General features: G+C 37.3%; 1 protein-coding gene and 1 long non-coding RNA gene across 4 annotated transcripts in view; one reads left to right on the plus strand and one right to left on the minus strand.

Annotated features, from left to right (window-relative positions):
• On the plus strand, window positions 1-26236 carry LOC128697806 (dynein axonemal assembly factor 4). 3 transcript variants are annotated; one of them, XM_070099621.1, is made up of 10 exons: window positions 1-100; window positions 2325-2624; window positions 5934-6100; window positions 8740-8971; window positions 9239-9436; window positions 9992-10131; window positions 15256-15480; window positions 16741-16826; window positions 17036-17189; window positions 20966-26236. In XM_070099621.1, the coding sequence occupies exons 4-10, from the start codon at window positions 8782-8784 to the stop codon at window positions 21221-21223; spliced, it is 1251 nt and encodes a 416-aa protein (XP_069955722.1). In that variant the 5' UTR covers window positions 1-100; window positions 2325-2624; window positions 5934-6100; window positions 8740-8781; the 3' UTR covers window positions 21224-26236. The 3 variants fall into 3 exon arrangements, with proteins under 3 accessions (XP_069955722.1, XP_053645698.1, XP_053645700.1); XM_053789723.2 differs by lacking the exon at window positions 5934-6100; XM_053789725.2 differs by lacking the exons at window positions 1-100; window positions 5934-6100 and adding an exon at window positions 122-205.
• Window positions 26208-27414, minus strand: part of LOC128697807 (uncharacterized) — a 5909-nt gene continuing 4702 nt past the window's right edge. Inside the window, exon 3 of the long non-coding RNA XR_008408375.1 lies at window positions 26208-26290. This is a non-coding gene — a long non-coding RNA (uncharacterized lncRNA). The remainder of the gene's footprint in view (window positions 26291-27414) is intronic.

The raw sequence follows: 27414 nt of genomic DNA on the forward strand, positions 1-27414 counted from the left end.
GCTGGGTGGGGTGATGGTTGCCGGGCAACAGTAAACAACAATATGGAGAAAGGTGATTCAACCATGATGTTCGCTGCCCACCAGATGTTCAAGTTTTCCAGTGAGTTGCAGACATTTACTTCAGTTGTGAGTGGACATAGGAAGGCATTTGTGTCCCAAGACACTTGTGTGCTGATATCTTTGGTCAGGATGTTGTCCTAGTGAGGTAAAATGGAAAATAGATGTGGTGGGTTTTGTCGTGGGTGCGGTGGACAGTGTTGGTCAATGCCAAGAAACGATGACTGTAGGAGTATCTTCTTTTTTTGTTGATGTCAAGATGTTTATAGTGGCTATGGTAGTGTGTGGGACAACTTACTATGCCACTGGCATAATCTCCCTGGCCATTTTAGGGATGTTTAGATCAGCCATAACTTCTGGTTAGGACGTTGGGAAACCAGACTCCACTTTCCCGCACTGCAGGTTTCCCACAGCATTTTGGGGGAGAACTCTGATGATGCAGGCATCTTAGTGCCAAGATTTTTGCATAGGTTCCATTTTTCTCTTTAAACAAAATTTAGGCAATATTTTATCCCCGAGGCACCAGGAAACGACTCAATACAGTTCTCACCTGCAAACTACTTATATGTCCTGGGTGGTTGAAGAGGCTTATTTCCTGTATTTCGAGTAGGTCTGTTACTATTTAGAATAAACTGAGTACCAAATATCTGTTAGTTTTGAATTTGTCAAAAATGGAGGAGCTAAGCAAATCAGATGGGCTGGGTTGATGCCAAGGTTGTCAAGGTCTCTTGCTGCAAGTTCTGCTACTTTGTTAGTCAAATGATGAGATATGGGATGCATGCACAGTATTGCAGTGACTCAGTTTTTGACATCTGAAGATGGTTTGAAGTCTATGATGATAAGACGCTGTATAGCCCTTGTGGGTTAGCGCTTCTTTTTGATTATAATAATATGATGATAAGAGATTGTTTGATTGTTGTATGTTTGTATCATAAATTGTACTACTTGTAATACTGTTATCAGTTATGTCTACATTATAACTATAAAGCTTATTAACTAGACTTTTGGCTACCTGATAGTAGTAATAAATTAATGAATCTTTAAAATTTACCACTCTTTACCTGTCTAGATTTAAGTAGTCTTAAGTATTAGGTTAAGTCTGCCCAAAATGCCCCGGCATGATAGTGGCTTTCTTTGTACCAAACTAATTATGAAGTATAATCATGCATTGTAACCTTGTAACCTTTGCAAAAAAAAAAAAAAAATTGTATTTGTATCACGATATACAGATACTGTACTGTACATACAAGGACCCCAAAGGAAATAAGTTACTTTGACTTTTTTGGGGGGGTTATTCTAGATAATTTACACATGTTAAATTACATTGTACTTGTGTGTACCTGTACCTAAATAAACTTACTTAATATGTGGTTTCAGTGAGATGCACTACATGTAAACTCTAATGGAAATAAATTTCTTTGAAGAATTGTAGGGATATCTTAGAATATCCCTGCAGAAGTTTCAATATTTCAAGCATGGTGGCCAGCTTGATGCAACCCTGGCAAGATAATATGGCCAGGTGACCTGACTAATCATCAATGACCTGGTGCCTCCTGTACCTGACTTCTCTTCCCTACTGCTACTCTCTCATGTCCTATATTGGACTGACAGAGTTCCCAGGAACAAAACATATCCTAATGTTCTAGTAGTGAACAAGTGCTTTATTTACATTGACATTATAAGTTGTGTATCATGTCAGTGGTATACAATACTGAAAGACAGATGAGAAAGACATGTACTACAGTTTGATATCTTTATTAATAAAACATTTTGCCTGTTCAGCAGTCTTCTTTGATTGAAATAGAGAGGAGACAACAGAAGTAGTGAAGATGTAGAAATGTAGATTTTATAAGTACTGTATAGACAGTACTAAGTTTTTGTAACTACTGTGGGTAGTAAGTACATCACTCAGCCATGGACAGTGTAACTAGATAGGTAGCTGTACACAGACTTGTCTTTGGCTAGGTATATCTAAGTAAGGCATAGGATTTCTGTAAAACTTTTGTTAGGATAGCTTTTAATTTGAGAGTTGATAAATATTCAAGTATTTATGATGTGTAATGTTATTGTGTTTGTGCTATTGCTCTGTATTTTTTTTGTGATTACTGCAGTCTTTTGTTAAGCAGGGTTACATAATCTTGTATTTTAAGAGTTTGGAGATGCTAACAATCTCCATAGAATATTTAGGGCCTGTTATACAGTATTAATTTTGTATTTTTCGAACTTGTGTATTTTTGTGATAGATTGAAAATTTGTTTATTTTGCAGATGTCGGTGCCATTATCCTGGCATTTGGGTAAAGCTGCTGGTAATGCCCAGCAGACCTTCACCACTACGACTGAGAGTAAATTAACCTTTGCTTCCAGCCCTATTCTTACCCTTTTATTGTCTTTCCTTGAGTGAGAACTACTGTAAATATTCTATAATTCTATTTTGTTTGCCAAGATGCCTATTCATGTCTCAGACTACACTTGGCAGCAGACCCATGAAAAGATCATTCTGTCACTTGATCTACATCAGACGAGTCCTAAAAATGTGGATATTGTAACCACAGACTCCTACCTCAAGGTATGTATGACCTTTTATTTTATTTTGTTTTTGAATAAGTTTATGTAACATGGTGATGTTTTGTATATTTTAGATGGACACAAAATGTTGATTTTAATATTTTTTTTTTTTTTTTTTTTTTTATCACACCGGCCGATTCTCACCAAGGCAGGGTGGCCCGAAAAAGAAAAACTTTCACCATCATTCACTCCATCACTGTCTTGCCAGAAGGGTCCTTTACACTTCAGTTTTTAAACTGCAACATTAACACCCCTCCTTCAGAGTGCAGGCACTGTACTTCCCATCTCCAGGACTCAAGTCCGGCCTGCCGGTTTCCCTGAACCCCTTCATAAATGTTACTTTGCTCACACTCCAACAGCACGTCAAGTATTAAAAACCATTTGTCTCCATTCACTCCTATCAAACATGCTCACGCATGCCTGCTGGAAGTCCAAGCCCCTCGCACACAAAACCTCCTTTACCCCCTCCCTCCAACCTTTCCTAGGCCGACCCCTACCCCGCCTTCCTTCCACTACAGACTGATACACTCTTGAAGTTATTCTGTTTCGCTCCATTCTCTCCACATGTCCGAACCACCTCAACAACCCTTCCTCAGCCCTCTGGACAACAGTTTTGGTAATCCCGCACCTCCTCCTAACTTCCAAACTACGAATTCTCTGCATTATATTCACACCACACATTGCTCTCAGACATGACATCTCCACTGCCTCCAGCCTTCTTCTCGCTGCAACATTCATCACCCATGCTTCACACCCATATAAGAGCGTTGGTAAAACTATACTCTCATACATTCCTCTCTTTGCCTCCAAGGACAAAGCTCTTTGTCTCCACAGACTCCTAAGTGCACCACTCACCCTTTTCCCCTCATCAATTCTATGATTCACCTCATCTTTCATAGACCCATCCGCTGACACGTCCACTCCCAGATATCTGAATACATTCACCTCGTCCATACTCTCTCCCTCCAATCTGATATCCAATCTTTCATCACCTAATCTTTTTGTTATCCTCATAACCTTACTCTTTCCTGTATTCACTTTCAATTTTCTTCTTTTGCACACCCTACCAAATTCATCCACCAATCTCTGCAACTTCTCTTCAGAATCTCCCAAGAGCACAGTGTCATCAGCAAAGAACAACTGTTACAACTCCCACTTTATGTGTGATTCTTTATCTTTTAACTCCATGCCTCTTGCCAAGACCCTCGCATTTACTTCTCTTACAACCCCATCTATAAATATATTAAACAACCACGGTGACATCACACATCCTTGTCTAAGGCCTACTTTTACTGGGAAATAATTTCCCTCTTTCCTACATACTCTAACTTGAGCCTCACTATCCTCGTAAAAACTCTTCACTGCTTTCAGTAACCTACCTCCTACACCATACACCTGCAACATCTGCCACATTGCCCCCCTATCCACCCTGTCATACGCCTTTTCCAAATCCATAAATGCCACAAAGACCTCTTTAGCCTTATCTAAATACTGTTCACTTATATATTTCACTGTAAACACCTGGTCCACACACCCCCTACCTTTCCTAAAGCCTCCTTGTTCATCTGCTATCCTATTCTCCGTCTTACTCTTAATTCTTTCAATAATAACTCTACCATACACTTTACCAGGTATACTCAACAGACTTATCCCCCTATAATTTTTGCACTCTCTTTTATCCCCTTTGCCTTTATACAAAGGAACTATGCATGCTCTCTGCCAATCCCTAGGTACCTTACCCTCTTCCATACATTTATTAAATAATTGCACCAACCACTCCAAAACTACATCCCCACCTGCTTTTAACATTTCTATCTTTATCCCATCAATCCCGGCTGCCTTACCCCCTTTCATTTTACCTACTGCCTCACGAACTTCCCCCACACTCACAACTGGCTCTTCCTCACTCCTACAAGATGTTGTTCCTCCTTGCCCTATACACGAAATCACAGCTTCCCTATCTTCATCAACATTTAACAATTCCTCAAAATATTCCCTCCATCTTCCCAATACCTCTAACTCTCCATTTAATAACTCTCCTCTCCTATTTTTAACTGACAAATCCATTTGTTCTCTAGGCTTTCTTAACTTGTTAATCTCACTCCAAAACTTTTTCTTATTTTCAACAAAATTTGTTGATAACATCTCACCCACTCTCTCATTTGCTCTCTTTTTACACTGCTTCACCACTCTCTTAACCTCTCTCTTTTTCTCCATATACTCTTCCCTCCTTGCATCACTTCTACTTTGTAAAAACTTCTCATAAGCTAACTTTTTCTCCCTTACTACTCTCTTCACATCATCATTCCACCAATCGCTCCTCTTCCCTCCCGCACCCACTTTCCTGTAACCACAAACTTCTGCTGAACACTCTAACACTAAATTTTTAAACCTACCCCATACCTCCTCGACCCCATTGCCTATGCTCTCATTAGCCCATCTATTCTCCAATAGCTGTTTATATCTTACCCTAACTGCCTCCTCTTTTAGTTTATAAACCTTCACCTCTCTCTTCCCTGATGCTTCTATTCTCCTTGTATCCCATCTACCTTTTACTCTCAGTGTAGCTACAACTAGAAAGTGATCTGATATATCTGTGGCCCCTCTATAAACATGTACATCCTGAAGTCTACTCAACAGTCTTTTATCTACCAATACATAATCCAACAAACTACTGTCATTTCGCCCTACATCATATCTTGTATACTTATTTATCCTTTTTTTCTTAAAATATGTATTACCTATAACTAAACCCCTTTCTATACAAAGTTCAATCAAAGGGCTCCCATTATCATTTACACCTGGCACCCCAAACTTACCTACCACACCCTCTCTAAAAGTTTCTCTTACTTTAGCATTCAGATCCCCTACCACAATTACTCTCTCACTTGGTTCAAAAGCTCCTATACATTCACTTAACATCTCCCAAAATCTCTCTCTCTCCTCTGCATTCCTCTCTTCTCCAGGTGCATACACGCTTATTATGACCCACTTCTCGCATCCAACCTTTACTTTAATCCACATAATTCTTGAATTTACACATTCATATTCTCTTTTCTCCTTCCATAACTGATCATTCAACATTACTGCTACCCCTTCCTTTGCTCTAACTCTCTCAGATACTCCAGATTTAATCCCATTTATTTCCCCCCACCGAAACTCCCCTACCCCCTTCAGCTTTGTTTCGCTTAGGGCCAGGACATCCAACTTCTTTTCATTCATAACATCAGCAATCAGCTGTCATCCGCACTACATCCACGCACATTTAAGCATCCCAGTTTTATAAAGTTTTTCTTCTTCTCTTTTTTAGTAAATGTCTACAGGAGAAGGGGTTACTAGCCCATTGCTCCCGGCATTTTAGTTGCCTCATACGACACGCATGGCTTACGGAGGAAAGATTCTTTTCCACTTCCCCATGGACAATAGAAGAAATAAAGAGGAACAAGAGCTATTTAGAAAAAGGAGAAAAACCTAAATGTATGTATATATATATGCATGTACGTGTCTGTGAAGTGTGACCAAAGTGTAAGTAGGAGTAACAAGATATCCCTGTTATCTAGCGTGTTTATGAGACAGAAAAAGATTTTAATATGATATGATTTATTTAATTTGTAATTCAGCAGTATACAGTAAACTTGTAAGTCATCAATATACAGTATAGACTATAAGCATTTCAGATTTAAATGGGAGATATGTCTTGTGTAATTCATGTAGTTATAGCCCATGCCACTTTCCAGACTTTGTATGTATGTACTTCATGATTGGACCTAAACACCTTTAAGGGATTTAGAATAAGAGAATTGGAGATATCTTCCACTCCTTGGATCACACTTGATTGCCTCTCATTTCCCAAGCACTTTATGACTCTTTAGGATTTAATGCTGCCACATGAAAATAATAATACAGTAATAGTGCTAAACACAAACATTATATGCGTAACAGTTTTTAAGTTTTTATCACTGTAATATACATTTTTATTCATTGTGATTTTGTCCTTATTTTTTGGTTCTAGTATTAGTGGAAAAACATTTGAAGTGCAGATCTGCTGCTTTGTGCAGAATGTCAGACTGAAAAAAATGTGATAGGGAAGAATATACTAAATTAACAATATGTTGTAAAATTTGTATTGATGTTAATGTATAGACATATGAACATTTGTTACCTAGCACTCAAGTAGGCATTGGAAGTTATGTAAACTGTAATCTTTGTGATACTGGGACCTATTACAAATCTGGTGGAGTCTGACTGCACTCATGGTAACTTTTTAAATGTTTGTGTTCCAGCAACATTCGTACCTCTTCACATTTTGGTACTGTACTGCACAGTACTTGTATACAGAAGGCCTCCACTTATACAGCAGTTTAGCTTACGGGCTACTGCTGTAAAGCAAAAATCGCTGTAAAGTGAAACAGCTGTTTGTTTGTTTGTTTGTTTTTCAATTTCAAATGCATATAAAAGCTTGATATCATGTTATACTATCATATATTAAGTGAGCAGTAGAGCTAGGTCTAAAAAAGAATATACAATACACACATTACTCACCTTAAGATATTTTCGTTTTTAGCTTACAGTGAGTGGTGAATATATTTATTGTAGGAAGTCCGAATAAACGAAGAATGGGTATAATTGAAAACTGCTGCATTAGCAAAACACTGTAAGGTCAAGCATTAAAGTGGGGTCATCCTGTATAAACAAATCTGCTTTCTCTACCAAGTTATTTTCTTCAAGAGTAAATTATTGGATATTTTGTGTGAATGATTATTCATTTGACAGTATAAATTGGTAGTAGGTTGGTAGACAGCAACCGCCCAGGGAGGTACTACCGTCCTGCCAAGTGAGTGTAAAACGAAAACCTGTAATTGTTTTACATGATGGTAGGATTGCTGGTGCCCTTTTTTCTGTCTCATGAACATGCAAGATTTCAGGTACGTCTTGTTACTTCTACTTACACTTAGGTCACACTACACATACATGTACAAGCGTATATATACATACCCCTCTGGGTTTTCTTCTATTTTCTTTCTAGTTCTTGTTTATTTCCTCTTATCTCCATGGGGAAGTGGAACAGAATTCTTCCTCCGTACGCCATGCGTGTTGTAAGAGGCAACTAAAATGCCGGGAGCAAGGGGCTAGTAACCCCTTCTCCTGTATATATTACTAAATGTAAAAGGAGAAACTTCCGTTTTTCCTTTTGGACCACCCAGCCTCGGTGGGATACGACCGATGTGTTGAAAGAAAGAAAGTATAAATTTTATACATGACCTTTCTTTTTTCAACAAACTGGCCGTATCCCACCGAGGCAGGATGGCCCAAAAAGAAAGAACTAAAGTTTCTCTAGTAATGTATACAGGAGAAGGGGTTACTAGCCTCTTGCTCCCGGCATTTTAGTCTCCTCTTACGACACGCGTGGCTTATGGAGGAAGAATTCTATTCCACTTCCCCATGGAGATATGAGGAAATAAACAAACACAAGAACTAGTAAGAAAATAGAAGAAAATCCAGAGGGGTGTGTGTATATATATCCTTGTACATGCATGTGTAGTGTAACCTAAGTGTAAGTAGAAGTAGCAAGACATACCTGAAATCTTGCATGTTTATAAGACAAATAAGACACCAGCAGTCCTACCATCATGTAAAACAATTACAGGCTTTTGTTTTACACTCCCTTGGCAGGATGGTAGTACCTCCTTGGGTGGTTGCTGTCTACCAATCTACTACCTAGAATATATGATCTATCTTCATTTATGAAAAATATAAAGTTGACACTTTTTACATTAGCAAAGATCTCATATTTTGTGGCAAGATTATGTAATATAAAGTATGAAATATTTTGTGCATTAGAGCTATACAGTGGAACCTCAAAAATCGAACTGCTCCCAACACAACCAATTATGTAAGTGTATTTTTGTAAGTGCTTTTATAAGTGTATTTTTGAGGGTCTGATATGGACTAATCTAATTTACATTATTCCTGATGGGAATAAATTCATTCGGTAAAGGCACTTGAACAGCCTTCTGGACTGAAGAAAGTTCGATATTTGAGGTTCCACTGTATTGCTATTTAAATTATTATTATTGTTGTTGATATTATTAATTTGATTAAATTTTCCTTAACAGGTGAGTTTTTTGCCATATATATTTGAAGCATTTTTGTGCCATATGATCAAATCAGAGCAGAGCACAGCTAGGATCATGAAAGGAAGAATAGAATTTGATCTGGCAAAAGAGAACCAGGTGCACTGGAGTAATTTCTGTCTGAAGTTGAGTCGAGAAGAAATGCAAATTAAGAGGCAAGAAGCTATCAGAGATTCTGAAGAAAAAGAAAAATTGAAGGAAAAACTACGGAAAGGTAAAAGAATGAATATTACTTAATTTATTCAGCATTTTTATTTCACTTTATATGTATTATACTTATATTAAGAAATGATATATGTATTTTTTTCCCCTTTTGATGCAATTTATTACAGAAAGGCAGATACTGTATTGATTTTATATCAAAATTTAAATCTTAGACTTAAATAATTGTGTCTCAGAAGCCCTGCGACAAATTTCTTTTTTTGGATAAATGTATGTGAAAATGTTTGTGAACAATCATCTGACAACGTTTTTCTTCCAGAGGAGCATAATTGGCGGGAAAAATTTGCCGTGGCACAGCAGATTTCAGAAGATGATAAGACACGAGAAGAACGTAAGAAATTAATTGAAAAAGAGAAAATGGAATTCTTCAGTGAGCCCATTAAAGATATACTTCCAAAGGATGAAGTGCCTGCTACTCAGCCCATTAAGGATATCTGTCAGAAGGATGAAGCAGAAGGCAAGTTTGATTATAATAGCAGCAAGGATTTATTGTCAAAATTAAAAATAAGATTAATAAATATAACAGTTCACTTAAACTAGTTTCAGGAACCCGGTAAATATACACTTTGCTCACAGGGAGCTTGATCAGTCTAATGCAATAAATAAGAGCAGAAAAGACAGGTGCAGGTGCAATAAATGAAAATTCAAGGCAACATCTCTTATGCAGATCTGTCTCTTTGATTGTGAGTCTGGTCTTTTCCTACTTCATTAAATGGCCATGTGAACCAAGGTCACTGGGATACACATGCACATTGTCTCATAGTAGATGAAATGTCTCGTAATAAAATGTCCTAAACATTACATACGAATGCAATGAGATCGCAGTAAACAGGTGATATCACAATATGCAGAACAACCACTGTGAAAAGAATAGTGAACTTCTCAGTGCTTTCGTGATTTCTCCTTTCACAGTAGTTGTTCTGCACATTACATGTGAATCTTTGATTTCTCATTCTAAGGATGCTCTAAAGCTCTAAATGCATATCTAAGCTAAATGTTGGTTGTTTTCCAGATGATAAGATCATACATGTGCGTCGTCGAATGAGCAGCACATGCTCAGAAGATGGCACATCTGTTGCACAAGAAATTGATTATGATGGTGATGGTGAAGATAGCATTTATTATTCCTCTACAGAGAACCTTCATCTTAAGGTGAATTTTATAGATGATGAATAAATTATTTTAATTTGCATTTGAAAGAGTTGTCAGAATTTTTGTTAGCTTTAGAGGTTATACGTATTATTATTTTCATTCAAGTATTTGGCATATTTTAATTAAAAGTTAGTACTCCATTAGTGTAACATGTATTTTGTTGGCTATGATAAAGACAGTGTAAATTTAAATACTGAAATTAATCTCAGGAAAGCACTAAAGAGTGGGAAGCAAAAAACTAAAGGCATTTTTGTAAAAAGCATATTTCTACATCTCTGAGGTCCTTCACAGGGTGCCTTGATATCTGTGAAGGGCTCTTATTCTTGTATTGAATCTGATTGTACCATTTCCCATGCACTGTATGACCACTACAGGTTTATCAATCCCTCTCATGAATGTACACTAATAATAAAAATATAGTTCTAAAAGAAGAAATCACAAATTAGTTACTGGGTGTTGCAAGATTTATTGCAAGGAATGTAGCATCACGTTCATATAACAACTGATTTTGGTCGAAAGAGTAGGTGTATGGCTTATAGTGCGGCACAAATTGAAAAGTTTCCTAAAATGTACCTGGGTAGAATCATGAATAGAAAAAATAGTTACAAAAAGTGACTTTAATCTATATTTAACCCCTTCACTGTCAAGACCCTCAAAATTAAAATTACTTTGTGTCCAAATATAATTTTTTTCTTAAATTGCATTTTGTGTGTGTGTGTGTGTGTGTGTGCGCGTACATACATACGTACTCACCTAATTGTGGTTGCAGGGGTCGAGACTCAGCTCCTGGCCCTGCCTCTTCACTGATTGCTACTAGGTCCTCTCTCTCTCTGCTTCCTGAGCTTTATCATACCTCTTCTTTAAACTATGTATGGTTCCTGCCTCCACTACTTCACTTGCCACGTCCCTGTGGCTTGTCTGAGTCTTTAGCTTCCAGTTGTGACCCCTTGTTTCTGTGTCCCCTCTCTGGAACATCCTATCTCTGTCCACCTTGTCTATTCCCTGCAGTATCTTGTATGTTATTATCATGTCTCCCCTGGCCCTTCTGTCCTCCAGTGTCGTCAGTCCGATTTCCCTCAACCTTTCATCGTATGACATTCCTCTGAGCTCTGGGACTAGCCTTGTTGGAAACCTTTGTACTTTCTCTAACTTATTGACGTGCTTGACCAGGTGTGGGTTCCAGACTGGTGCTGCATACTCCAGTATGGGCCTAATGTACACAGTGTACAGTGTCTTGAACGATTCCTTATTAAGGTATCTGAACGCTATTCTCAGGTTTGCCAGGCGCCCGCATGCTGCAGCAGTTATTTGGTTGATGTGTGCCTCCGGTGACGTGCTCGGTGTTATGGTCACCCCAAGGTCTTTCTCCCTGAGTGAGGTCTGTAGTCTTTGTCCACCTAGCCTATACTCTGTCTGCGGTCTTCTTTGCCCCTCCCCAATCTTCATGGCTTTGCATTTGGCAGGGGTGAATTCGAGAAGCCAGTTTCTGGACCACATGTCCAGCCTGTCCAGGTCTCTTTGCAGTCCTGCCTCATCCTCATCCAATTTAATTCTTCTCATTAACTTCACATCATCTGCGAATAGGGACACTTCAGAGTCTATTCCTTCAATCGTGTCGTTCGCATATATCAAAAATAGCACTGGTCCTAGAACTGACCCCTGTGGGACCCCGCTCGTCACAGGCGCCCACTGTGATACCTCTTAACGTACCATAACTCGTTGTTGCCTCCTTGTCAGGTATTCCCTGATCCATTGCAGTGCCCTCCCTGTTATATGCACCTGATACTCCAGCTTCTGCACTAATCTCTTGTGGGGAACTGTGTCAAAGGCCTTCCTGCAGTCTAGGAAAATGCAATCAACCCACCCCTCTCTCTCGTGTCTTACTTCTGTTACCTTGTCATAAAACTCCAGAAGGTTTGTGACACAGGATTTGCCTTCCATGAACCCATGCTGGTTTTCATTTATAATCTTGTTCCGTTCCAGGTGTTCCACCACTCTCCTCCTGATAATCTTCTCCATGACTTTGCACACAATACATGTCAGAGACACAGGTCTGTAGTTTAGTGCCTCATTTCTGTTTCCTTTCTTAAATATGGGGACTACATTTGCTGTCTTCCATTTCTCAGGTAGTTGCCCAGTTTCAAGGGATGTGTTGAAGATTGTGGTTAGGGGCACGCACAGCATCTCTGCTCCTTCTCTAAGGACCCACGGGGAGATGTTGTCCAGTCCCATCGCCTGTGTGTGTGTGTGTGTGTGTGTGTGTGTGTGTGTGTATGTGTACTCACCTAGTTGTACTTAACTAGTTGAGGTTGCAGGGGTCGAGTCCAAGCTCCTGGCCCCGCCTCTTCACTGATCGCTACTAGGTCACTCTCCCTGAACCGTGAGCTTTATCATACCTCTGCTTAAAGTTATATATGGATCCTGCCTCCACTACATCGCTTCCCAAACTATTCCACTTACTGACTACTCTGTGGCTGAAGAAATACTTCCTAACATCCCTGTGATTCATCTGTGTCTTCAACTTCCAACTGTGTCCCCTTGTTACTGTGTCCAATCTCTGGAACATCCTGTCTTTGTCTACCTTGTCAATTCCTCTCAGTATTTTGTATGTCGTTATCATGTCCCCCCTATCTCTCCTGTCCTCCAGTGTCGTGTGTGCGTGTGCGCATGCATGTGCGTGCATGTGTGTACACACGTACATGTACTCACCTAGTTGAGGTTGCAGGGGTCGAGTCCAAGCTCCTGGCCCCGCCTCTTCACTGGTCGCTACTAGGTCACTCTCTCTGAACCTTGAGCTTTATCATACCTCTGCTTAAAGCTATGTATGGATCCTGCCTCCACTACATCACTTCCCAAACTATTCCACTTCCTGACTACTCTGTGACTGAAGAAATACTTCCTAACATCCCTGTGATTCATCTGTGTCTTCAACTTCCAACTGTGTCCTCTTGTTGCTGTGTCCCATCTCTGGAACATCCTGTCTTTGTCCACCTTGTCAATTCCTCTCAGTATTTTGTATGTTATCATGTCTCCCCTATCTCTCCTGTCCTCCAGTGTCATCAGGTTGATTTCCCCTAACTTCTCCTCGTAGGACATACCTCTTAGCTCTGGGACTAGTCTTGTTGCAAACCTTTGCACTTTCTCTAGTTTCTTTACGTGCTTGGCTAGGTGTGGGTTCCAAATTGGTGCCGCATACTCCAATATGGGCCTAATGTACACGGTGTACAGGGTCCTGAACGATTCCTTATTGAGATGTCGGAATGCTGTTCTGAGGTTTGCTAGGCGCCCATATGCTGCAGCAGTTATTTGGTTGATGTGCGCTTCAGGAGATGTACCTGGTGTTATACTCACCCCAAGATCTTGTGTGTGTGTGTGTGAGTGAGAGTGAGTGAGAGTGAGTGAGAGTGAGTGAGAGTGAGTGAGAGTGAGTGAGAGTGAGAGAGAGAGTGAGAGAGAGTGAGAGCGAGAGAGAGCGAGAGTGAGTGAGAGAGAGAGAGAGAGAGAGAGAGAGAGAGAGAGAGAGAATGAGAGTGAGTGAGAGAGAATGAGAGTGAGTGAGAGAGAATGGGAGAGTGAGTGAGAGAGAGAGTGAGAGAATGAGAGAGTGAGAGAGAATGAGAGTGAGTGAGAGAATGAGAGAGTGAGAGAGAATGAGAGTGTGAGAGAGAATGAGTGAGTGAGAGAGAATGAGAGAGTGAGTGAGAGAGAATGAGAGAGTGAGTGAGAGAGAATGAGAAAGTGAGTGAGAATGAGAGTGAGAATGAGAGAGAATGAGTGAGAGAGAATGAGTGAGAGAGAATGAGAGAGAGAGACGGACGGACGGACGGACACCAAAAGTATGAAATTTGATAGAAAAACTTATGGAATTACACAGGTGCAAAGTTAGTGGTATGGCCGCTGTTGATACGTTATTCAGTTCGTTTAGATGTTTAGCTCTTTCGCTAATGTGCTTTCTGTTCTATTGTTTGAGCACAAGAAACTGCTCACTCAACTACCAGAACTACACTAAAGTGTGCAGAATTTGATCAGTTCTAGACAATATTAAAAAATTCCAGTTTAAAAAGTGTCCAGAATAAACACTGTAGACATTCCAAGCACTAAAACAATCTTACCTATGTTCATTAATCACATCCCCTGGCCTCTCCTATATTACATTTGCCTTTCATTTTGAGTTCATCCTCACACACAAAAAATCAAGAGATTTTCTCTATTTCTTGGATAATAAAATATAACCAGGAATAGGTGGTCATGGTTTACAGATTCCCAATAATTGATCAGACCTAGTAAAAGCCAATAAAACAAAACAGGGGCATAGAGGGAGGCCTTGCCTGTCCTCAGGATAACTGGCAAAAATTGAATATTTCTGCCACTTTGAGTCCAATTTCAAGCTATATCCATTCCTGAAATGCACCAAATCATCTTTATTTCAGAAGTATATTTTCCATTCTATCAAATGATACCAAAAGACACCCAATAAAGCTATAAAAACCATCTTAAAAAACACCTCAAAGTTGCTATTTTAAACCAAACACAAGGTCAGTGTTTTGCTTTTTCCATCATGCATGAGGCAGGATTTGTTTTTTATACTTTGCACACTCGCCACACAGACCCATTCTCTCATTTTTTTTATTTTTTCAATAAATCAGCCGTCTTCCACCGAGGCAGGGTGACCCAAAAAGAAAGAAAATCCCCAAAAAGAAAATACTTTCATCATCATTCAACACTTTCACCTCACTCATACATAATCACTGTCTTTGCAGAGGTGCCCTGATACAACAGTTTAGAAGCATATACATGTATAAACATGTATAACATGTCCCTCCAAACTGCCAATATCTAGGCCAAAATTTACCCCTCACAGCATATCTGAGGAAGCTGAACTCAAAATGTAGATCTGCATGAGGGACCCTAGCATCAGTAATGTAGATCTATGTGAGGAACAGTGAAAGGGTTAATAGAAGGGCCAAAGTAACCTTAAGATTTGGAACGAAATCTTTTTCAGCAGAAATGTTAAATCACATTTTTCAAATTGTCTTCACTTAAAAACTTGCATTATCCTATTATCTCCAGTCATTTATACTTTATATGTCACCTGTATGAATGCTGTATGTACAAATTTTTCAGAATGGTAAATTTAAGATTGACAAAGCAGAGAAAGCAAATCGAAAGCAACGAAAATCTAGCTCAATTCGCAAGGCAGCATTCAAAGAAATAGAAGGAAAAAAAAAAGAATTAAAGAAAGTTGAAACGGTTCCACCTGTGCGGCAAAATTGTACTATAAAAGTGAAATACACACCCAGGGCCTTCCAAACGCCATGCCGAGAATCTACTCATACAGATGAACAGCAGGTGAGAAGTATTGTAGAGCAAGTATTGATGGTTTCTGAAGACAGGAAAACAGATGCAAGTACAGTACGTAGAGGGAAGATTATATTTTATTGGAGAAATAATGTGGGGAAATTTACAAGACTGTGTACAGTATACATAAAGTAAAAAATAAAAGTAATCAGAAAACTAATTTGTCATTAATTTGATATTTAATGTTTCTTATTGAATATCTTTTAACTGTACAGTACAGTTAAGCCATTGTAGTACATGATATTATCTGCTTGTATTTGGATCAAGATTTTCCAAGCAATATTATTTTCTTCCTGTAATTTAATAATATTGTCGACAATAAAGCAGAAAAGGCAGAGGTGCAGAACAAACTTTTCTTGTGACTGTTTTTTGCTCTATATAGAACTTTGTCAAGTGCCTGACTTTATCACTCGTGAAGTTGTAATAACACGATTGCAAACAGACCATGGACAAGTGGTGTTGGAACTCTTGGTGAGCGAGTCGTAAAACTCCCAGTTAGTGCATAAGCCATTCAGCCAGTTGGCCACAATAAGATGGCCTGGAGTTTTAAGACTCGCTCACTGACTTTGTAAAGCTCTGCGTAGTGAAATGTCATAATAAAAACTTGCTCTGCACCTGTCTGTTTTTTTTTTTTTTTTTTTTTTCACTCTCCTAAGTTTCTTCCTCTTGAGCTATGACTTAATGATTCTGAAGACTAGCAAGAAAATTGATACAGTGGAGCCCTGTATTTTCCAGGCTTTAATTATCAGCCTTGCATACTGGAGGATGTTGAACCGGCTCTTTCAAATTTCTTAAGAGTTAGGTCAGAGTCAGAGGTCACTTTAAAACACTTTTGAAATAGAGCTTTTGCATAAAGTCTTAAAATTTGTTGTGATTCCAGAAAAATGTTCAAAGACTTGGTCAATTTTTTCTGAACAAAATTGTTCAGACTGGTTTATTCAAGGTCTGGTATGTTTGAACACCAGTTTTCCACTCTATAAGTTTAGCGTTGCTGTATATTTAAATATTGTTGGAAATAAGCCATTATGGCTGAATTATTTATAAACCTGAAGTCATTTCAAAATGCTATTTCTCACTAACAAAGAAAATCAATTTATTATTTTTTGAGTTTTGGTACTTTTCTTTGTTATTTATGGCTTTGACTATTTATAAAAAAAATAATTTTCATTGCTCCTGTGGAGATTGCATACTTCATGTTATGATGTACAATATATTACTTAAACTCTGAACTTTAAAAATTGTTTTTTACAGTGGCTCTCCTCTCAGTCTAGTAGCTCTTCATCTGTAAAGGACAGCACCTTGGAACACAGTGAAGAATACTACAAGGATAAATCAGTGTAAGATTTCACTTTTTTTTCTTGAAGAAACACAAAACAATTGCATGTTTATTAAATTTTTTGTTTTGCTTGTGTCTTTTTTTTCTCTCCTTTTCTCTTATGTCTCTTTCCTACTGTGGATATATGCATGTGAGCCTTTAATTTTTTAATACTGTATATGAATTTTTATTTTTTCTGAAGATGCAAAGAATTATTTTATGTTTTTCCAGGTCTTTGTTTGGCAGTGGAGATTATTGTGGGTGTGTAAATGCATGTACAGAAGCTTTGAAACTCAACCCAACATTACCATCATTGTACAGCAATCGAGCAGCTGCTAATTTGGCACTAAATAATTTACATCACACAATCAGTGATTGTGCAAAGGTTAGTGCCTATTACAACTTAATGTGTTTTCTTATAGTGGACTGAATGCCTGATGTAGAGTTTCACTTCCTATTAATTTTTATATTAAAATAATATTGTAAACTGTCACATTGTATTGATGTTTTCTTTGAGTTTTTATTAAAAGTTATACTTATGATGATAGTAATTAATAGGCTATGTGGAGTAAAATAAAGATTGGATGTGAAAAGTGGGTTATAGTAAGCGTGTATGCACCTGGAGAAGAGAGAAGTGTAGAGGAGAGAGAGAGATTCTGGGAAATGTTGAGTGAATGCGTGGGGAGTTTTGAATCAAGTGTGAGAGTAATGGTGGTTGGGGATTTCAATGCTAAAGTGGGTAAAAATGTTATGGAAGGAGTAGTAGGTAAATTTGGGGTGCCAGGGGAAATGTAAATGGGGAGCCTTTAATTGAGCTATGTGTAGAAAGAAATTTGGTAATAAGTAATACATATTTTATGAAAAAGAGGATAAATAAATATACAAGGTATGATGTAGCACGTAATGAAAGTAGTTTGTTATATTATGTATTGGTGGATAAAAGGTTGATGGGTAGGCTCCAGGATGTACATGTTTATAGAGGGGCAACTGATATATCGGATCATTATTAAGTTGTAGCTACAGTTAGAGTAAGAGGTAGATGGGAAAAGAGGAAGGTGGCAACAACAAGTAAGAGGGAGGTGAAAGTGTATAAACTAAGGGAGGAGGAAGTTCGGGTGAGATATAAGCGACTATTGGCAGAAAGGTGGGCTAGTGCAAAGATGAGTAGTGGGGGGGTTGGAATAGTTTTAAAAATGCAGTATTAGAATGTGGGGCAGAAGTTTGTGGTTATAGGAGGGTGGGGGCAGGAGGAAAGAGGAGTGATTGGTGGAATGATGAAGTAAAGGGTGTGATAAAAGAGAAAAAGGTAGCTTACGAGAGGTTTTTACAAAGCAGAAGTGTTATAAGAAGAGCAGAGTATATGGAGAGTAAAAGAAAGGTGAAGAGAGTGGTGAGAGAGTGCAAAAGGAGAGCAGATGAAAGAGTGGGAGAGGCACTGTCAAGAAATTTTAATGAAAATAAGAAAAAATTTTGGAGTGAGTTAAACAAGTTAAGAAAGCCTAGGGAAAGTATGGATTTGTCAGTTATAAACAGAGTAGGGGAGTTAGTAGATGGGGAGAGGGAGGTATTAGGTAGATGGCAAGAATATTTTGAGGAACTTTTAAATGTTGAGGAAGAAAGGGAGGTGGTAATTTCATGCACTGGCCAGGGAGGTATACCATCTTTTAGGAGTGAAGAAGAGCAGAATGTAAGTGTGGTGGAGGTACGTGAGGCATTACGTAGAATGAAAAGGGGTAAAGCAGCTGGAACTGATGGGACCATGACAGAAATGTTAAAAGCAGGGGGGGATATAGTGTTGGAGTGGTTGGTACTTTTGTTTAATAAATGTATGAAAGAGGGGAAGGTACCTAGGGATTGGCGGAGAGCATGTATAGTCCCTTTATATAAAGGGAAAGGGGACAAAAGAGATTGTAAAAATTATAGAGGAATAAGTTTACTGAGTATACCAGGAAAAGTATACAGTAGGGTTATAATTGAAAGAATTAGAGGTAAGACAGAATGTAGAATTGCGGATGAGCAGGGAGGCTTCAGAGTGGGTAGGGGATGTGTAGATCAAGTGTTTACATTGAAGCATATATGTGAACAGTATTTAGATAAAGGTAGGGAAGTTTTTATTGCATTTATGGATTTAGAAAAGGCATATGATAGAGTGGATAGAGGAGCAATGTGGCAGATGTTGCAAGTATATGGAATAGGTGGTAAGTTACTAAATGCTGTAAAGAGCTTTTATGAGGATAGTGAGGCTCAGGTTAGGGTATGTAGAAGAGAGGGAGAATACTTCCCGGTAAAAGTAGGTCTTAGACAGGGATGTGTAATGTCACCATGGTTGTTTAATATATTTATAGATGGGGTTGTAAAAGAAGTAAATGCTAGGGTGTTCGGGAGAGGGGTGGGATTAAATTATGGGGAATCAAATTCAAAATAGGAACTGACACAGTTACTTTTTGCTGATGATACTGTGCTAATGGGAGATTCTAAAGAAAAATTGCAAAGGTTAGTGGATGAGTTTGAGAATGTGTGTAAAGGTATTATTATTATTATTATTATAATCAAGGGGAAGCGCTAAACCCGGAGGATTATACAGTGCCTGGGAGGGATGTGGAAGGCATTCAGGCTTAATTCGAGGAACTGGAGCACAGATCCAGTTCCCTAAATCAAGAGCCCCTCACCAACATCAAGGAACCTTCCTTGAGGGGTGTGTAAAGGTAGAAAGTTGAAAGTGAACATAGAAAAGAGTAAGGTGATGAGGGTATCAAATGATTTAGATAAAGAAAAATTGGATATCAAATTGGGGAGGAGGAGTATGGAAGAAGTGAACGTTTTCAGATACTTGGGAGTTGACGTGTCGGCAGATGGGTTTATGAAGGATGAGGTTAATCATAGAATTGATGAGGGAAAAAAGGTGAGTGGTGCGTTGAGGTATATGTGGAGTCAAAAAACGTTATCTATGGAGGCAAAGAAGGGAATGTATGAAAGTATAGTAGTACCAACACTCTTATATGGATGTGAACCTTGGGTGGTAAATGCAGCAGTGAGGAGATGGTTGGAGGCAGTGGAATGTCCTGTCTAAGGGCAATGTGTGGTGTAAATATTATGCAGAAAATTCGGAGTGTGGAAATTAGGAGAAGGTGTGGAGTTAATAAAAGCATTAGTCAGAGGGCAGAAGAGGGGTTGTTGAGGTGGTTTGGTCATTTAGAGAGAATGGATCAAAGTAGAATGACATGGAAAGCATATAAATCTATAGGGAAAGGAAGGAGGGGTAGGGGTCGTCCTCAAAAGGGTTGGAAAGAGGGGGTAAAGGAGGTTTTGTGGGCAAAGGGCTTGGACTTCCAGCAAGCGTGCATGAGCGTGTTAGATAGGAGTGAATGGAGACGAATGATACTTGGGACCTGACGATCTGTTGGAGTGTGAGCAGGGTAATATTTAGTGAAGGGATTCAGGGAAACCGGTTATTTTCATATAGTCGGACTTGAGTCCTGGAAATGGGAAGTACAATGCCTGCACTTTAAAGGAGGGGTTTGGGATATTGGCAGTTTGGAGGGATATGTTGTGTATCTTTATATGTATATGCTTCTAAACTGTTGTATTCTGAGCACCTCTGCAAAAGCAGTGATAATGTGTGAGTGTGGTGAAAGTGTTGAATGATGATGAAAGTATTTTCTTTTTGGGGATTTTCTTTCTTTTTTGAGTCACCCTGCCTCGGTGGGAGATGGCCGACTTGTTGAAAAAAAAAAAAAAAAGCTCGTGCGTGTGCTTGTGTGCACATAGCTTGAAGATACTATATGCCTTTTTCTTTTTTCTCCACTCTGTATTCTGCATTAAAATTAAATCTTTTTCATAATTTAAAAAATCATGTACTTGCCTATTTGTAGTTGCAGGGGTTGATTATCAGATCCTGGCCCCCCACCTTTTAACTTGGCACTCCAGATTCACTCCCTCTTAACCTCGTAGGCCCTATCGTATATGCCCTTAAAACTATATATGGCACCTGTGTATTCTGACCTTTGTTGACAAAATCAAGGTTCAGTATCTATATCAAATGTATAGATAGTCTTTGGCTAGTATTCTAAATATATTTTGCTCAGTGGGGATTTTAGTTCATGTGGGAAGACATTTACTGTATGGTTAAGAGATTTCAATAAACATTATTACCTCTTGCAGGCCCTTGAATTACTGACTCCTCCAACACAAGACAATGGGAAATCACGCTTACTTTGTCATATCCGTCGAGGCACAGCATTTGTTCGCCTTGGTCTTTTGTCTGAGGGTTTAGCTGACTATCAGGCAGCTCAACAAATAAGTCCAGAGAATAAGACTCTACAAAAAGATGTGGAAAGGATACAGTCTTTGTTGGCGAATTCAACAGACTCGGAAGATTCAGATGGTGACAGTGGCTGTGATGATGGTGTTGGTACATGAAAACTGCAGCTTTGGTTGTTCACTCATCCTTTCTAAAAAAAATTTGTAAATTACTGCTTTTGAATAATGATTATGAATGCTGTGACTGCTTTTACTGCAAAGTATTTTCTTAGATAATGCTAGCTATGTTTTTCATTTTATACCCCTTTTTTTAACTTGCCTATTGTATATAAAGATCCTCTACCTCATAGGTTTTTATATTATTAATAGACTATGTTCTTCCCATATACTTTTAACTATAAAATATTTTAATTTATAAATATCCAACAACAGTGCAGAATATGATTATGTATAGGCAAATTAACAGCTTCTATAATCTGGCAACAAATTTCCAGCTTGCAAACTGTGGTACAGTATTAAGAAAAAAAATTCTGTTGATTATGCTATTTATAGCTAGGTCATTGGCACATAGTCATCTTGAAGTAAATAATGTTAACACTGTAGTGCATCTCTGTACAGCAAAGTGTCCAGAAGGTACCTTTACCCATGTTTTCTATATTCAACATTTTAAAAGTACAATTTGTATGTCTTCTTCTTTCAACAAACTGGCTATATTTCACCGAGGCAGGGTGGCCCAAAAAGAAAAACAAAAATTTTATGTATGAAAAAAAAAAATGGACATCCTCTTCATCATTAAGCATTAGTATCAGTTAGAAGTTTTAATCAGCACTAGCACTGGATATCTATGAATTATTCTGGATATTTTTTCCCCACAGCCTAGTCTTGAACCAGGCCTCAGCATGGAATGGGAAATATTACAAGAAAATAGGACTATTAGAAACATGCAAGAAAATAAACCTAGGTATATACGGAATGTAAGAAGTGTTTGTAAGATTTTTCCTTCCATCTTGTCCATAATTGAAAAACAGACCATTAATCCTGCAAAAATGTAAAATGTAGACTTCTGTTTCACACTCATGATAGGATATTGGGGGCAAAGGTACTTTAGTTCACCCTGGTTTTGTACTTTACTAATGGGCTATTAAATTGAGTACAGTACTACATTTTATTGATTCCTAGTAAAAAAAAAAGCACATACAGTTGTTTATTGCTTTACTGAATTTAACAATTAATAAGTCATTATTCTTTTAAAAGTAATGGAAACTAGTTTCAGTAGAGTATTACACACAAAAATAAATTTTCTTTATTGAATATGAGCTTCCATAATTTATAATACCTGTACTATAATATGTCCAAAATAGAAAATGTCATCCAGCTGATATAAGTTTTAAGATGTACTCTTAATATATACTTTATTTTCAGTCTTTGATAAAACTTGTATTTCTCAATAATGCTGCTACTATAGTTATGGAAGCAGTACACTTAGAAAGGTGCTCCATCTTCCAATGATGAATCATATTCCAGGCTGGATTCAAATCACAACTTATGTTTAAAATGCTCTTTTTACCAGTTTTATTGCACACTGTGACCCAATGAGTTTAGCACTTTGCCATAAATAAAATAATACAGATTTTATTTAAACTACAAGTTTATTTCTATTTTTTTAATGTTTTCTTTACTTTTTATAGCATTTAGGGGTAATTTGCTTTAATCTGTTTCACTACCAAACCAGAATATGGAATTACATGTCTTTAATTTATTAATGAATGATGCACAAAGCATTACATGTTTTTCAATAATTTATTAATTAATAATGAGTTTCTTGCTGATATAAATTTACAAAAGTACAGTATGTATCAAACTTTAATACAGGAAATGGTAATATAATGTCAAGTACTATTTATTAGTTTTGTTATTTGTCATGAATCTTTCTCCATTTTTGATGCCTTGCTTCTCTAGAACATCCACATTTTTGGAGGGTGTGGTCGCAGATAACTTTCTTCGTATATAGTTATATATATACGTGCAATATGCTTAACAATTCACAAATGGGCAAAATTATATACAAACACTATCAGTCCACAGCAGGATTCGAACTTACACATCCTGCATCAAAGTACTCAGTACCTTAGCACCACAGCCAGATCCCAGATCTGGCTGTATGACTAAAGCACTGCATACTTTGATGCAGAGCGTGCAGGTTTGAATCCTGCTGGGAACTGAGAGGTAATATTTATATATGCAATATATTTTTGAGTTATATATATTGTATTACCAGAAAAGAAATAGGCAGATAAGGTATAGTTATTTGATCTATTAGAAATTGTAAAACATGTATACTTTTTCACTATGTAGTGTTTAAGCTTATCATTTTAATGAAAAAATTATTACATAAATTTTTGCATTTTTTTTTACCTCAATTGGGTAATCCCAAAAAATTACACATATTTGCCATCATTCATTTAACCATTGTCTTGCCAAGTGTGTGCTAACATCACAATTTATATTGCCCTCCAACTACATTATCCCTACTCCTCCTTCAGAGTGCAGTTACTGCCCTTCCCACTTCCAGGGCCAAAGTCCAGCAAACCAGTTTTCCTGAATCCCTTCATAAACGTTACCTTGTTCACACTCCAACAGCAAGTCCATTAAAACTACTATATTTGTTTCGATTCACATCTAACACAAGCCCCAGATGCTGTAATTGAAAAGTGATAGCCTGCCAGTAGAGAGATTACATATATAGTATTACATGACAAAACAACATATTTTTCATAATGATTCAATATAAAAAAACACCCCTCCACAAGATAGGAAATGGGTTGGCATGAGATTTTTTAATTCTTTCTAGACTGAAGATGAGTTTCTAGCAACTTCACAAAATTATTCCCAGCCACTTTCCTTTCCTTAGCAATGTTTTTGGTGTACAATGTTACATAATGTGCTTATATTATATTTGTGGATTGATAAATGTAGTCTATCTAGCCTAAACAATATCTCATTTTTCTGAAGAGTTTCAATATAAATTATATATTTAGCAGTTAAAAAAAGTTTATATTACGCACAACTCACTATACAGTACTTTATATCTTTATGCATTTAATACATTACAGAACTGCTCTTATTAAAGTGTGATTTTATGAGAATCTTTATTTAATTTCTAAGATATGGAGAAGAATACTGGTATTTTTTGTATGACATGTTGTAACCTTGTTTTGCTTATGAATGTTATAATTTTAATATAAAATAAATATTAAAACATCATGAATTTTAACCAACTATACAGCACATAGTTTAATTAATTTTTAATTGATTTACAGTACTGTATTTTAGTGTTTGGTTATGATTATAGTAATAATACAGTATTTTTAAGACTTGCCAGTAAATTGGAGAGTAATAGATCATTTGATTATGGTCTTAGATTTGCCAAGTGAATAAATAAAAGGGGGTACAAATTAAATTTATATAAAGGGTATCCTCAAAGCTCTCTTCTGTTTTTCAATATTTGCTTTAAACAAAATAACGGATATGAAAATTCAGTTTTCTACTTATGATAGCCAAACCAATAGATTTTATATAAAGCTTCATATTGTCTGTCTGATCTATGCAACCTTGATTCCAGTGAACTCCTGATCCAGGAAAGTAAACCTGTTGTCTTCTTGGGTTGAACCTGATTGCCCCCATCATCTTGTGCAGTATATCACATTGGTTTAGTATTTGCCCAATTATTATATTAAAAATTGGCCCATAACATGTCTAATTGATACTCCAGGTCTTTCATATTGGTCATCAACATATCCAGTGTAACTTTTCTGATCCCTTCACTTATTCTAGCACACAATGTTCTAATGTTGAGTACTAGTATATGTAAAGCATAATCTGTCCTGAACCCTGACAAAAAAGAAAAGAAAAAAGCTAGTACAGAATTAGGAGGTGGGGGTGGATTTGATGAAGCTATCATGCCCTAACCCTCTGCCAGGGCATTTAATGTTATGCTACTGTGTGCAGAGCACTGTATATTTGTCTTTTAACACATTGCTGTAATAAATTTTTGAAATCAGAAAAGGACTGTATGGACACTATGAGTATGGCTCTGCTCCTCTAGCTACAAACAGGCAATTACCAAGAACTGCAAAGTTGTACTCATAACTGAACATTTGCTAGATTGCTCAGTGTCAGAATGTGTGCTGATTGACTGCTTTCACCCTTTCCTTCAATCCTTGATTACTCTGTCTTCCTCTTAAAATCTCATCTTCAAAACATTTTGTCTCTGATCTATACACTTTGAATGTAATTTAGATTTCCGAGTGTGTCAATGCATTATTACATTCATGATGGGTTTAGTACATTTTTTAAAACATTCATGGGTAGGGGGGTCATACAGCACCTAGGGAATGGTAAGCAAAAAAGATACAATATATGAAAGTGAAAGGTAGCTCAAGTTTGTTGAATCAAAAGCTCTTCAGTTCTTTAATTCTGCTTTTTAACTGTTCCATGCAATATTAGCTATGCAGCATTTAATTAAAACACTAAAATTTAGATCTTCATGAATAATAAATTGCAACAGAAATTGTTTAACTGGAAAGACAGTTAAACGCCAGTTTCCCACTAAGGCAGGATGACCCAAAAAGTCAACAGGCAAATACAGATGTATATGTAGTACTTATTATTTCATATACAGTACCTTCTCATCATAAATTATTTTATGAAAAGCTGTCTGATGTAGCTAACATTATTTTATAATGACTGCATTTTATGAAGACCTCTTTAACACTTAACTTTATAAATGGTGACAAAAGTGCATTGTCATCTATACGCAAGGCAAATTATTACTATGTATAAAAGTTAATTAAGGTCTACCATTATCACAGGCATTCACAAAAAGGATAAATGTAAGCATCATCTCACAGCTATATTTCAGAGTTGTATAGTGTACTGCTCACCCCACACAGGCAAAGCGCTTTATGAATGTACCAGGGGAAGCAGTGTCACAACGTGGCGACTTATAAGAACAATATGGTTTAGTAAGAAAACTTCCACATAAGCCATAAATGTATTTAGGAATTAACTATTATTAATATGCACATTTATTAACAAAAGTCAACATGCTCTACACACAATTATGACAGGAAAAGAACATTAACTGCCATAAAAATACAAGCTGCAGCAACCCATGGGCTTTTTCTTTCCCCTATTCTTGCCATCTTCCAGAATGTTCCTACAAGTCTGTAAGAAAAAAAAGATAGACCATGAAAAGTTAGAAAATCTTAAATATGGTATTATTACAGTACATTATACTGTTTATACAATAATAATAATCAAAATGAAGTGCTAAATTTGAACTGGTCATGCAATGTAAATGTGTAAATAATTGGTTTACACAAATAAAAGGCACTCACATTCTGTTAAATAATTAAGGCAAAGCAGGCTATTCTAAAATTTACTTTTCGTCTGACTACCTAACTTGCTGTGCAATAGTACATTTCAATGAACAACAGTACTGAATGACTTGCACAGGTTTACAACTTTTCATTTTTATAAATCCCCTAAACTGAGGTGCCTTAGTCCCAGTGCAAAGCTCTTTATTCAGTGTTGGACATTTCCTCCCTTTCCATGGATCAAACCCCTTGAGGAGGAAGTGGCTCTTGTTCCAAGAAAATGAACATGACTTTGCTTTCCTTAGATTGAACCTGACTGCCTCCCATTTTCGAAGATACTATATGACCCCTCTTTTTCTTCACTGGATTGAACCTGAATGCCTTCATTCCCTATATGGTTTTTAGCATTTCCCCATGATATAAAAAGAAAATATGACTCCTATGGGTGTGATGATCCCCCCATGAACGTAAAAATAACTTGGATCAAGCTCATTTCCCTCATACTATGACCCCTATGGGTTTACTGTTTCCCTATAATAATACAGTGGAACCTCAAGTTTCGGCTGTAATCCGTTCCAGAAGCTCAGAAGAAACTCAAATTGTTCAAAAGTCAAAGCAAAATTTCCCATAAAAAATAATGTAAATCCAATTAATCCGTTCCAGACACCCAAAAATATTAAAAAAAAAAAAAGAATAACTATAGTTTTACAAACACAAAACAATTACAAAATACATACAGTACTTAAATGACTAATGAGATAGATAAAGAAACATGTAAAATTACATTACATACCTTTATTGATGGCATATGGAAGACAGGGAGGACTTACTGTTTGGAAGGGGAATCCCCTTCTATAAAGACTTTAGGTACCAAGTGCTTACCCGGGGTTACTTCCCTTCTTTGTTTTTTAATGGCACTAGGACCAGCTTAAGAGTCACTGGACCCCTGTCGCAAAAAAAAAAAAAAAAAAA

This window comes from Cherax quadricarinatus, chromosome 68 (assembly GCF_038502225.1).
Source record: "Cherax quadricarinatus isolate ZL_2023a chromosome 68, ASM3850222v1, whole genome shotgun sequence".
NCBI lineage: Eukaryota > Metazoa > Arthropoda > Malacostraca > Decapoda > Parastacidae > Cherax > Cherax quadricarinatus.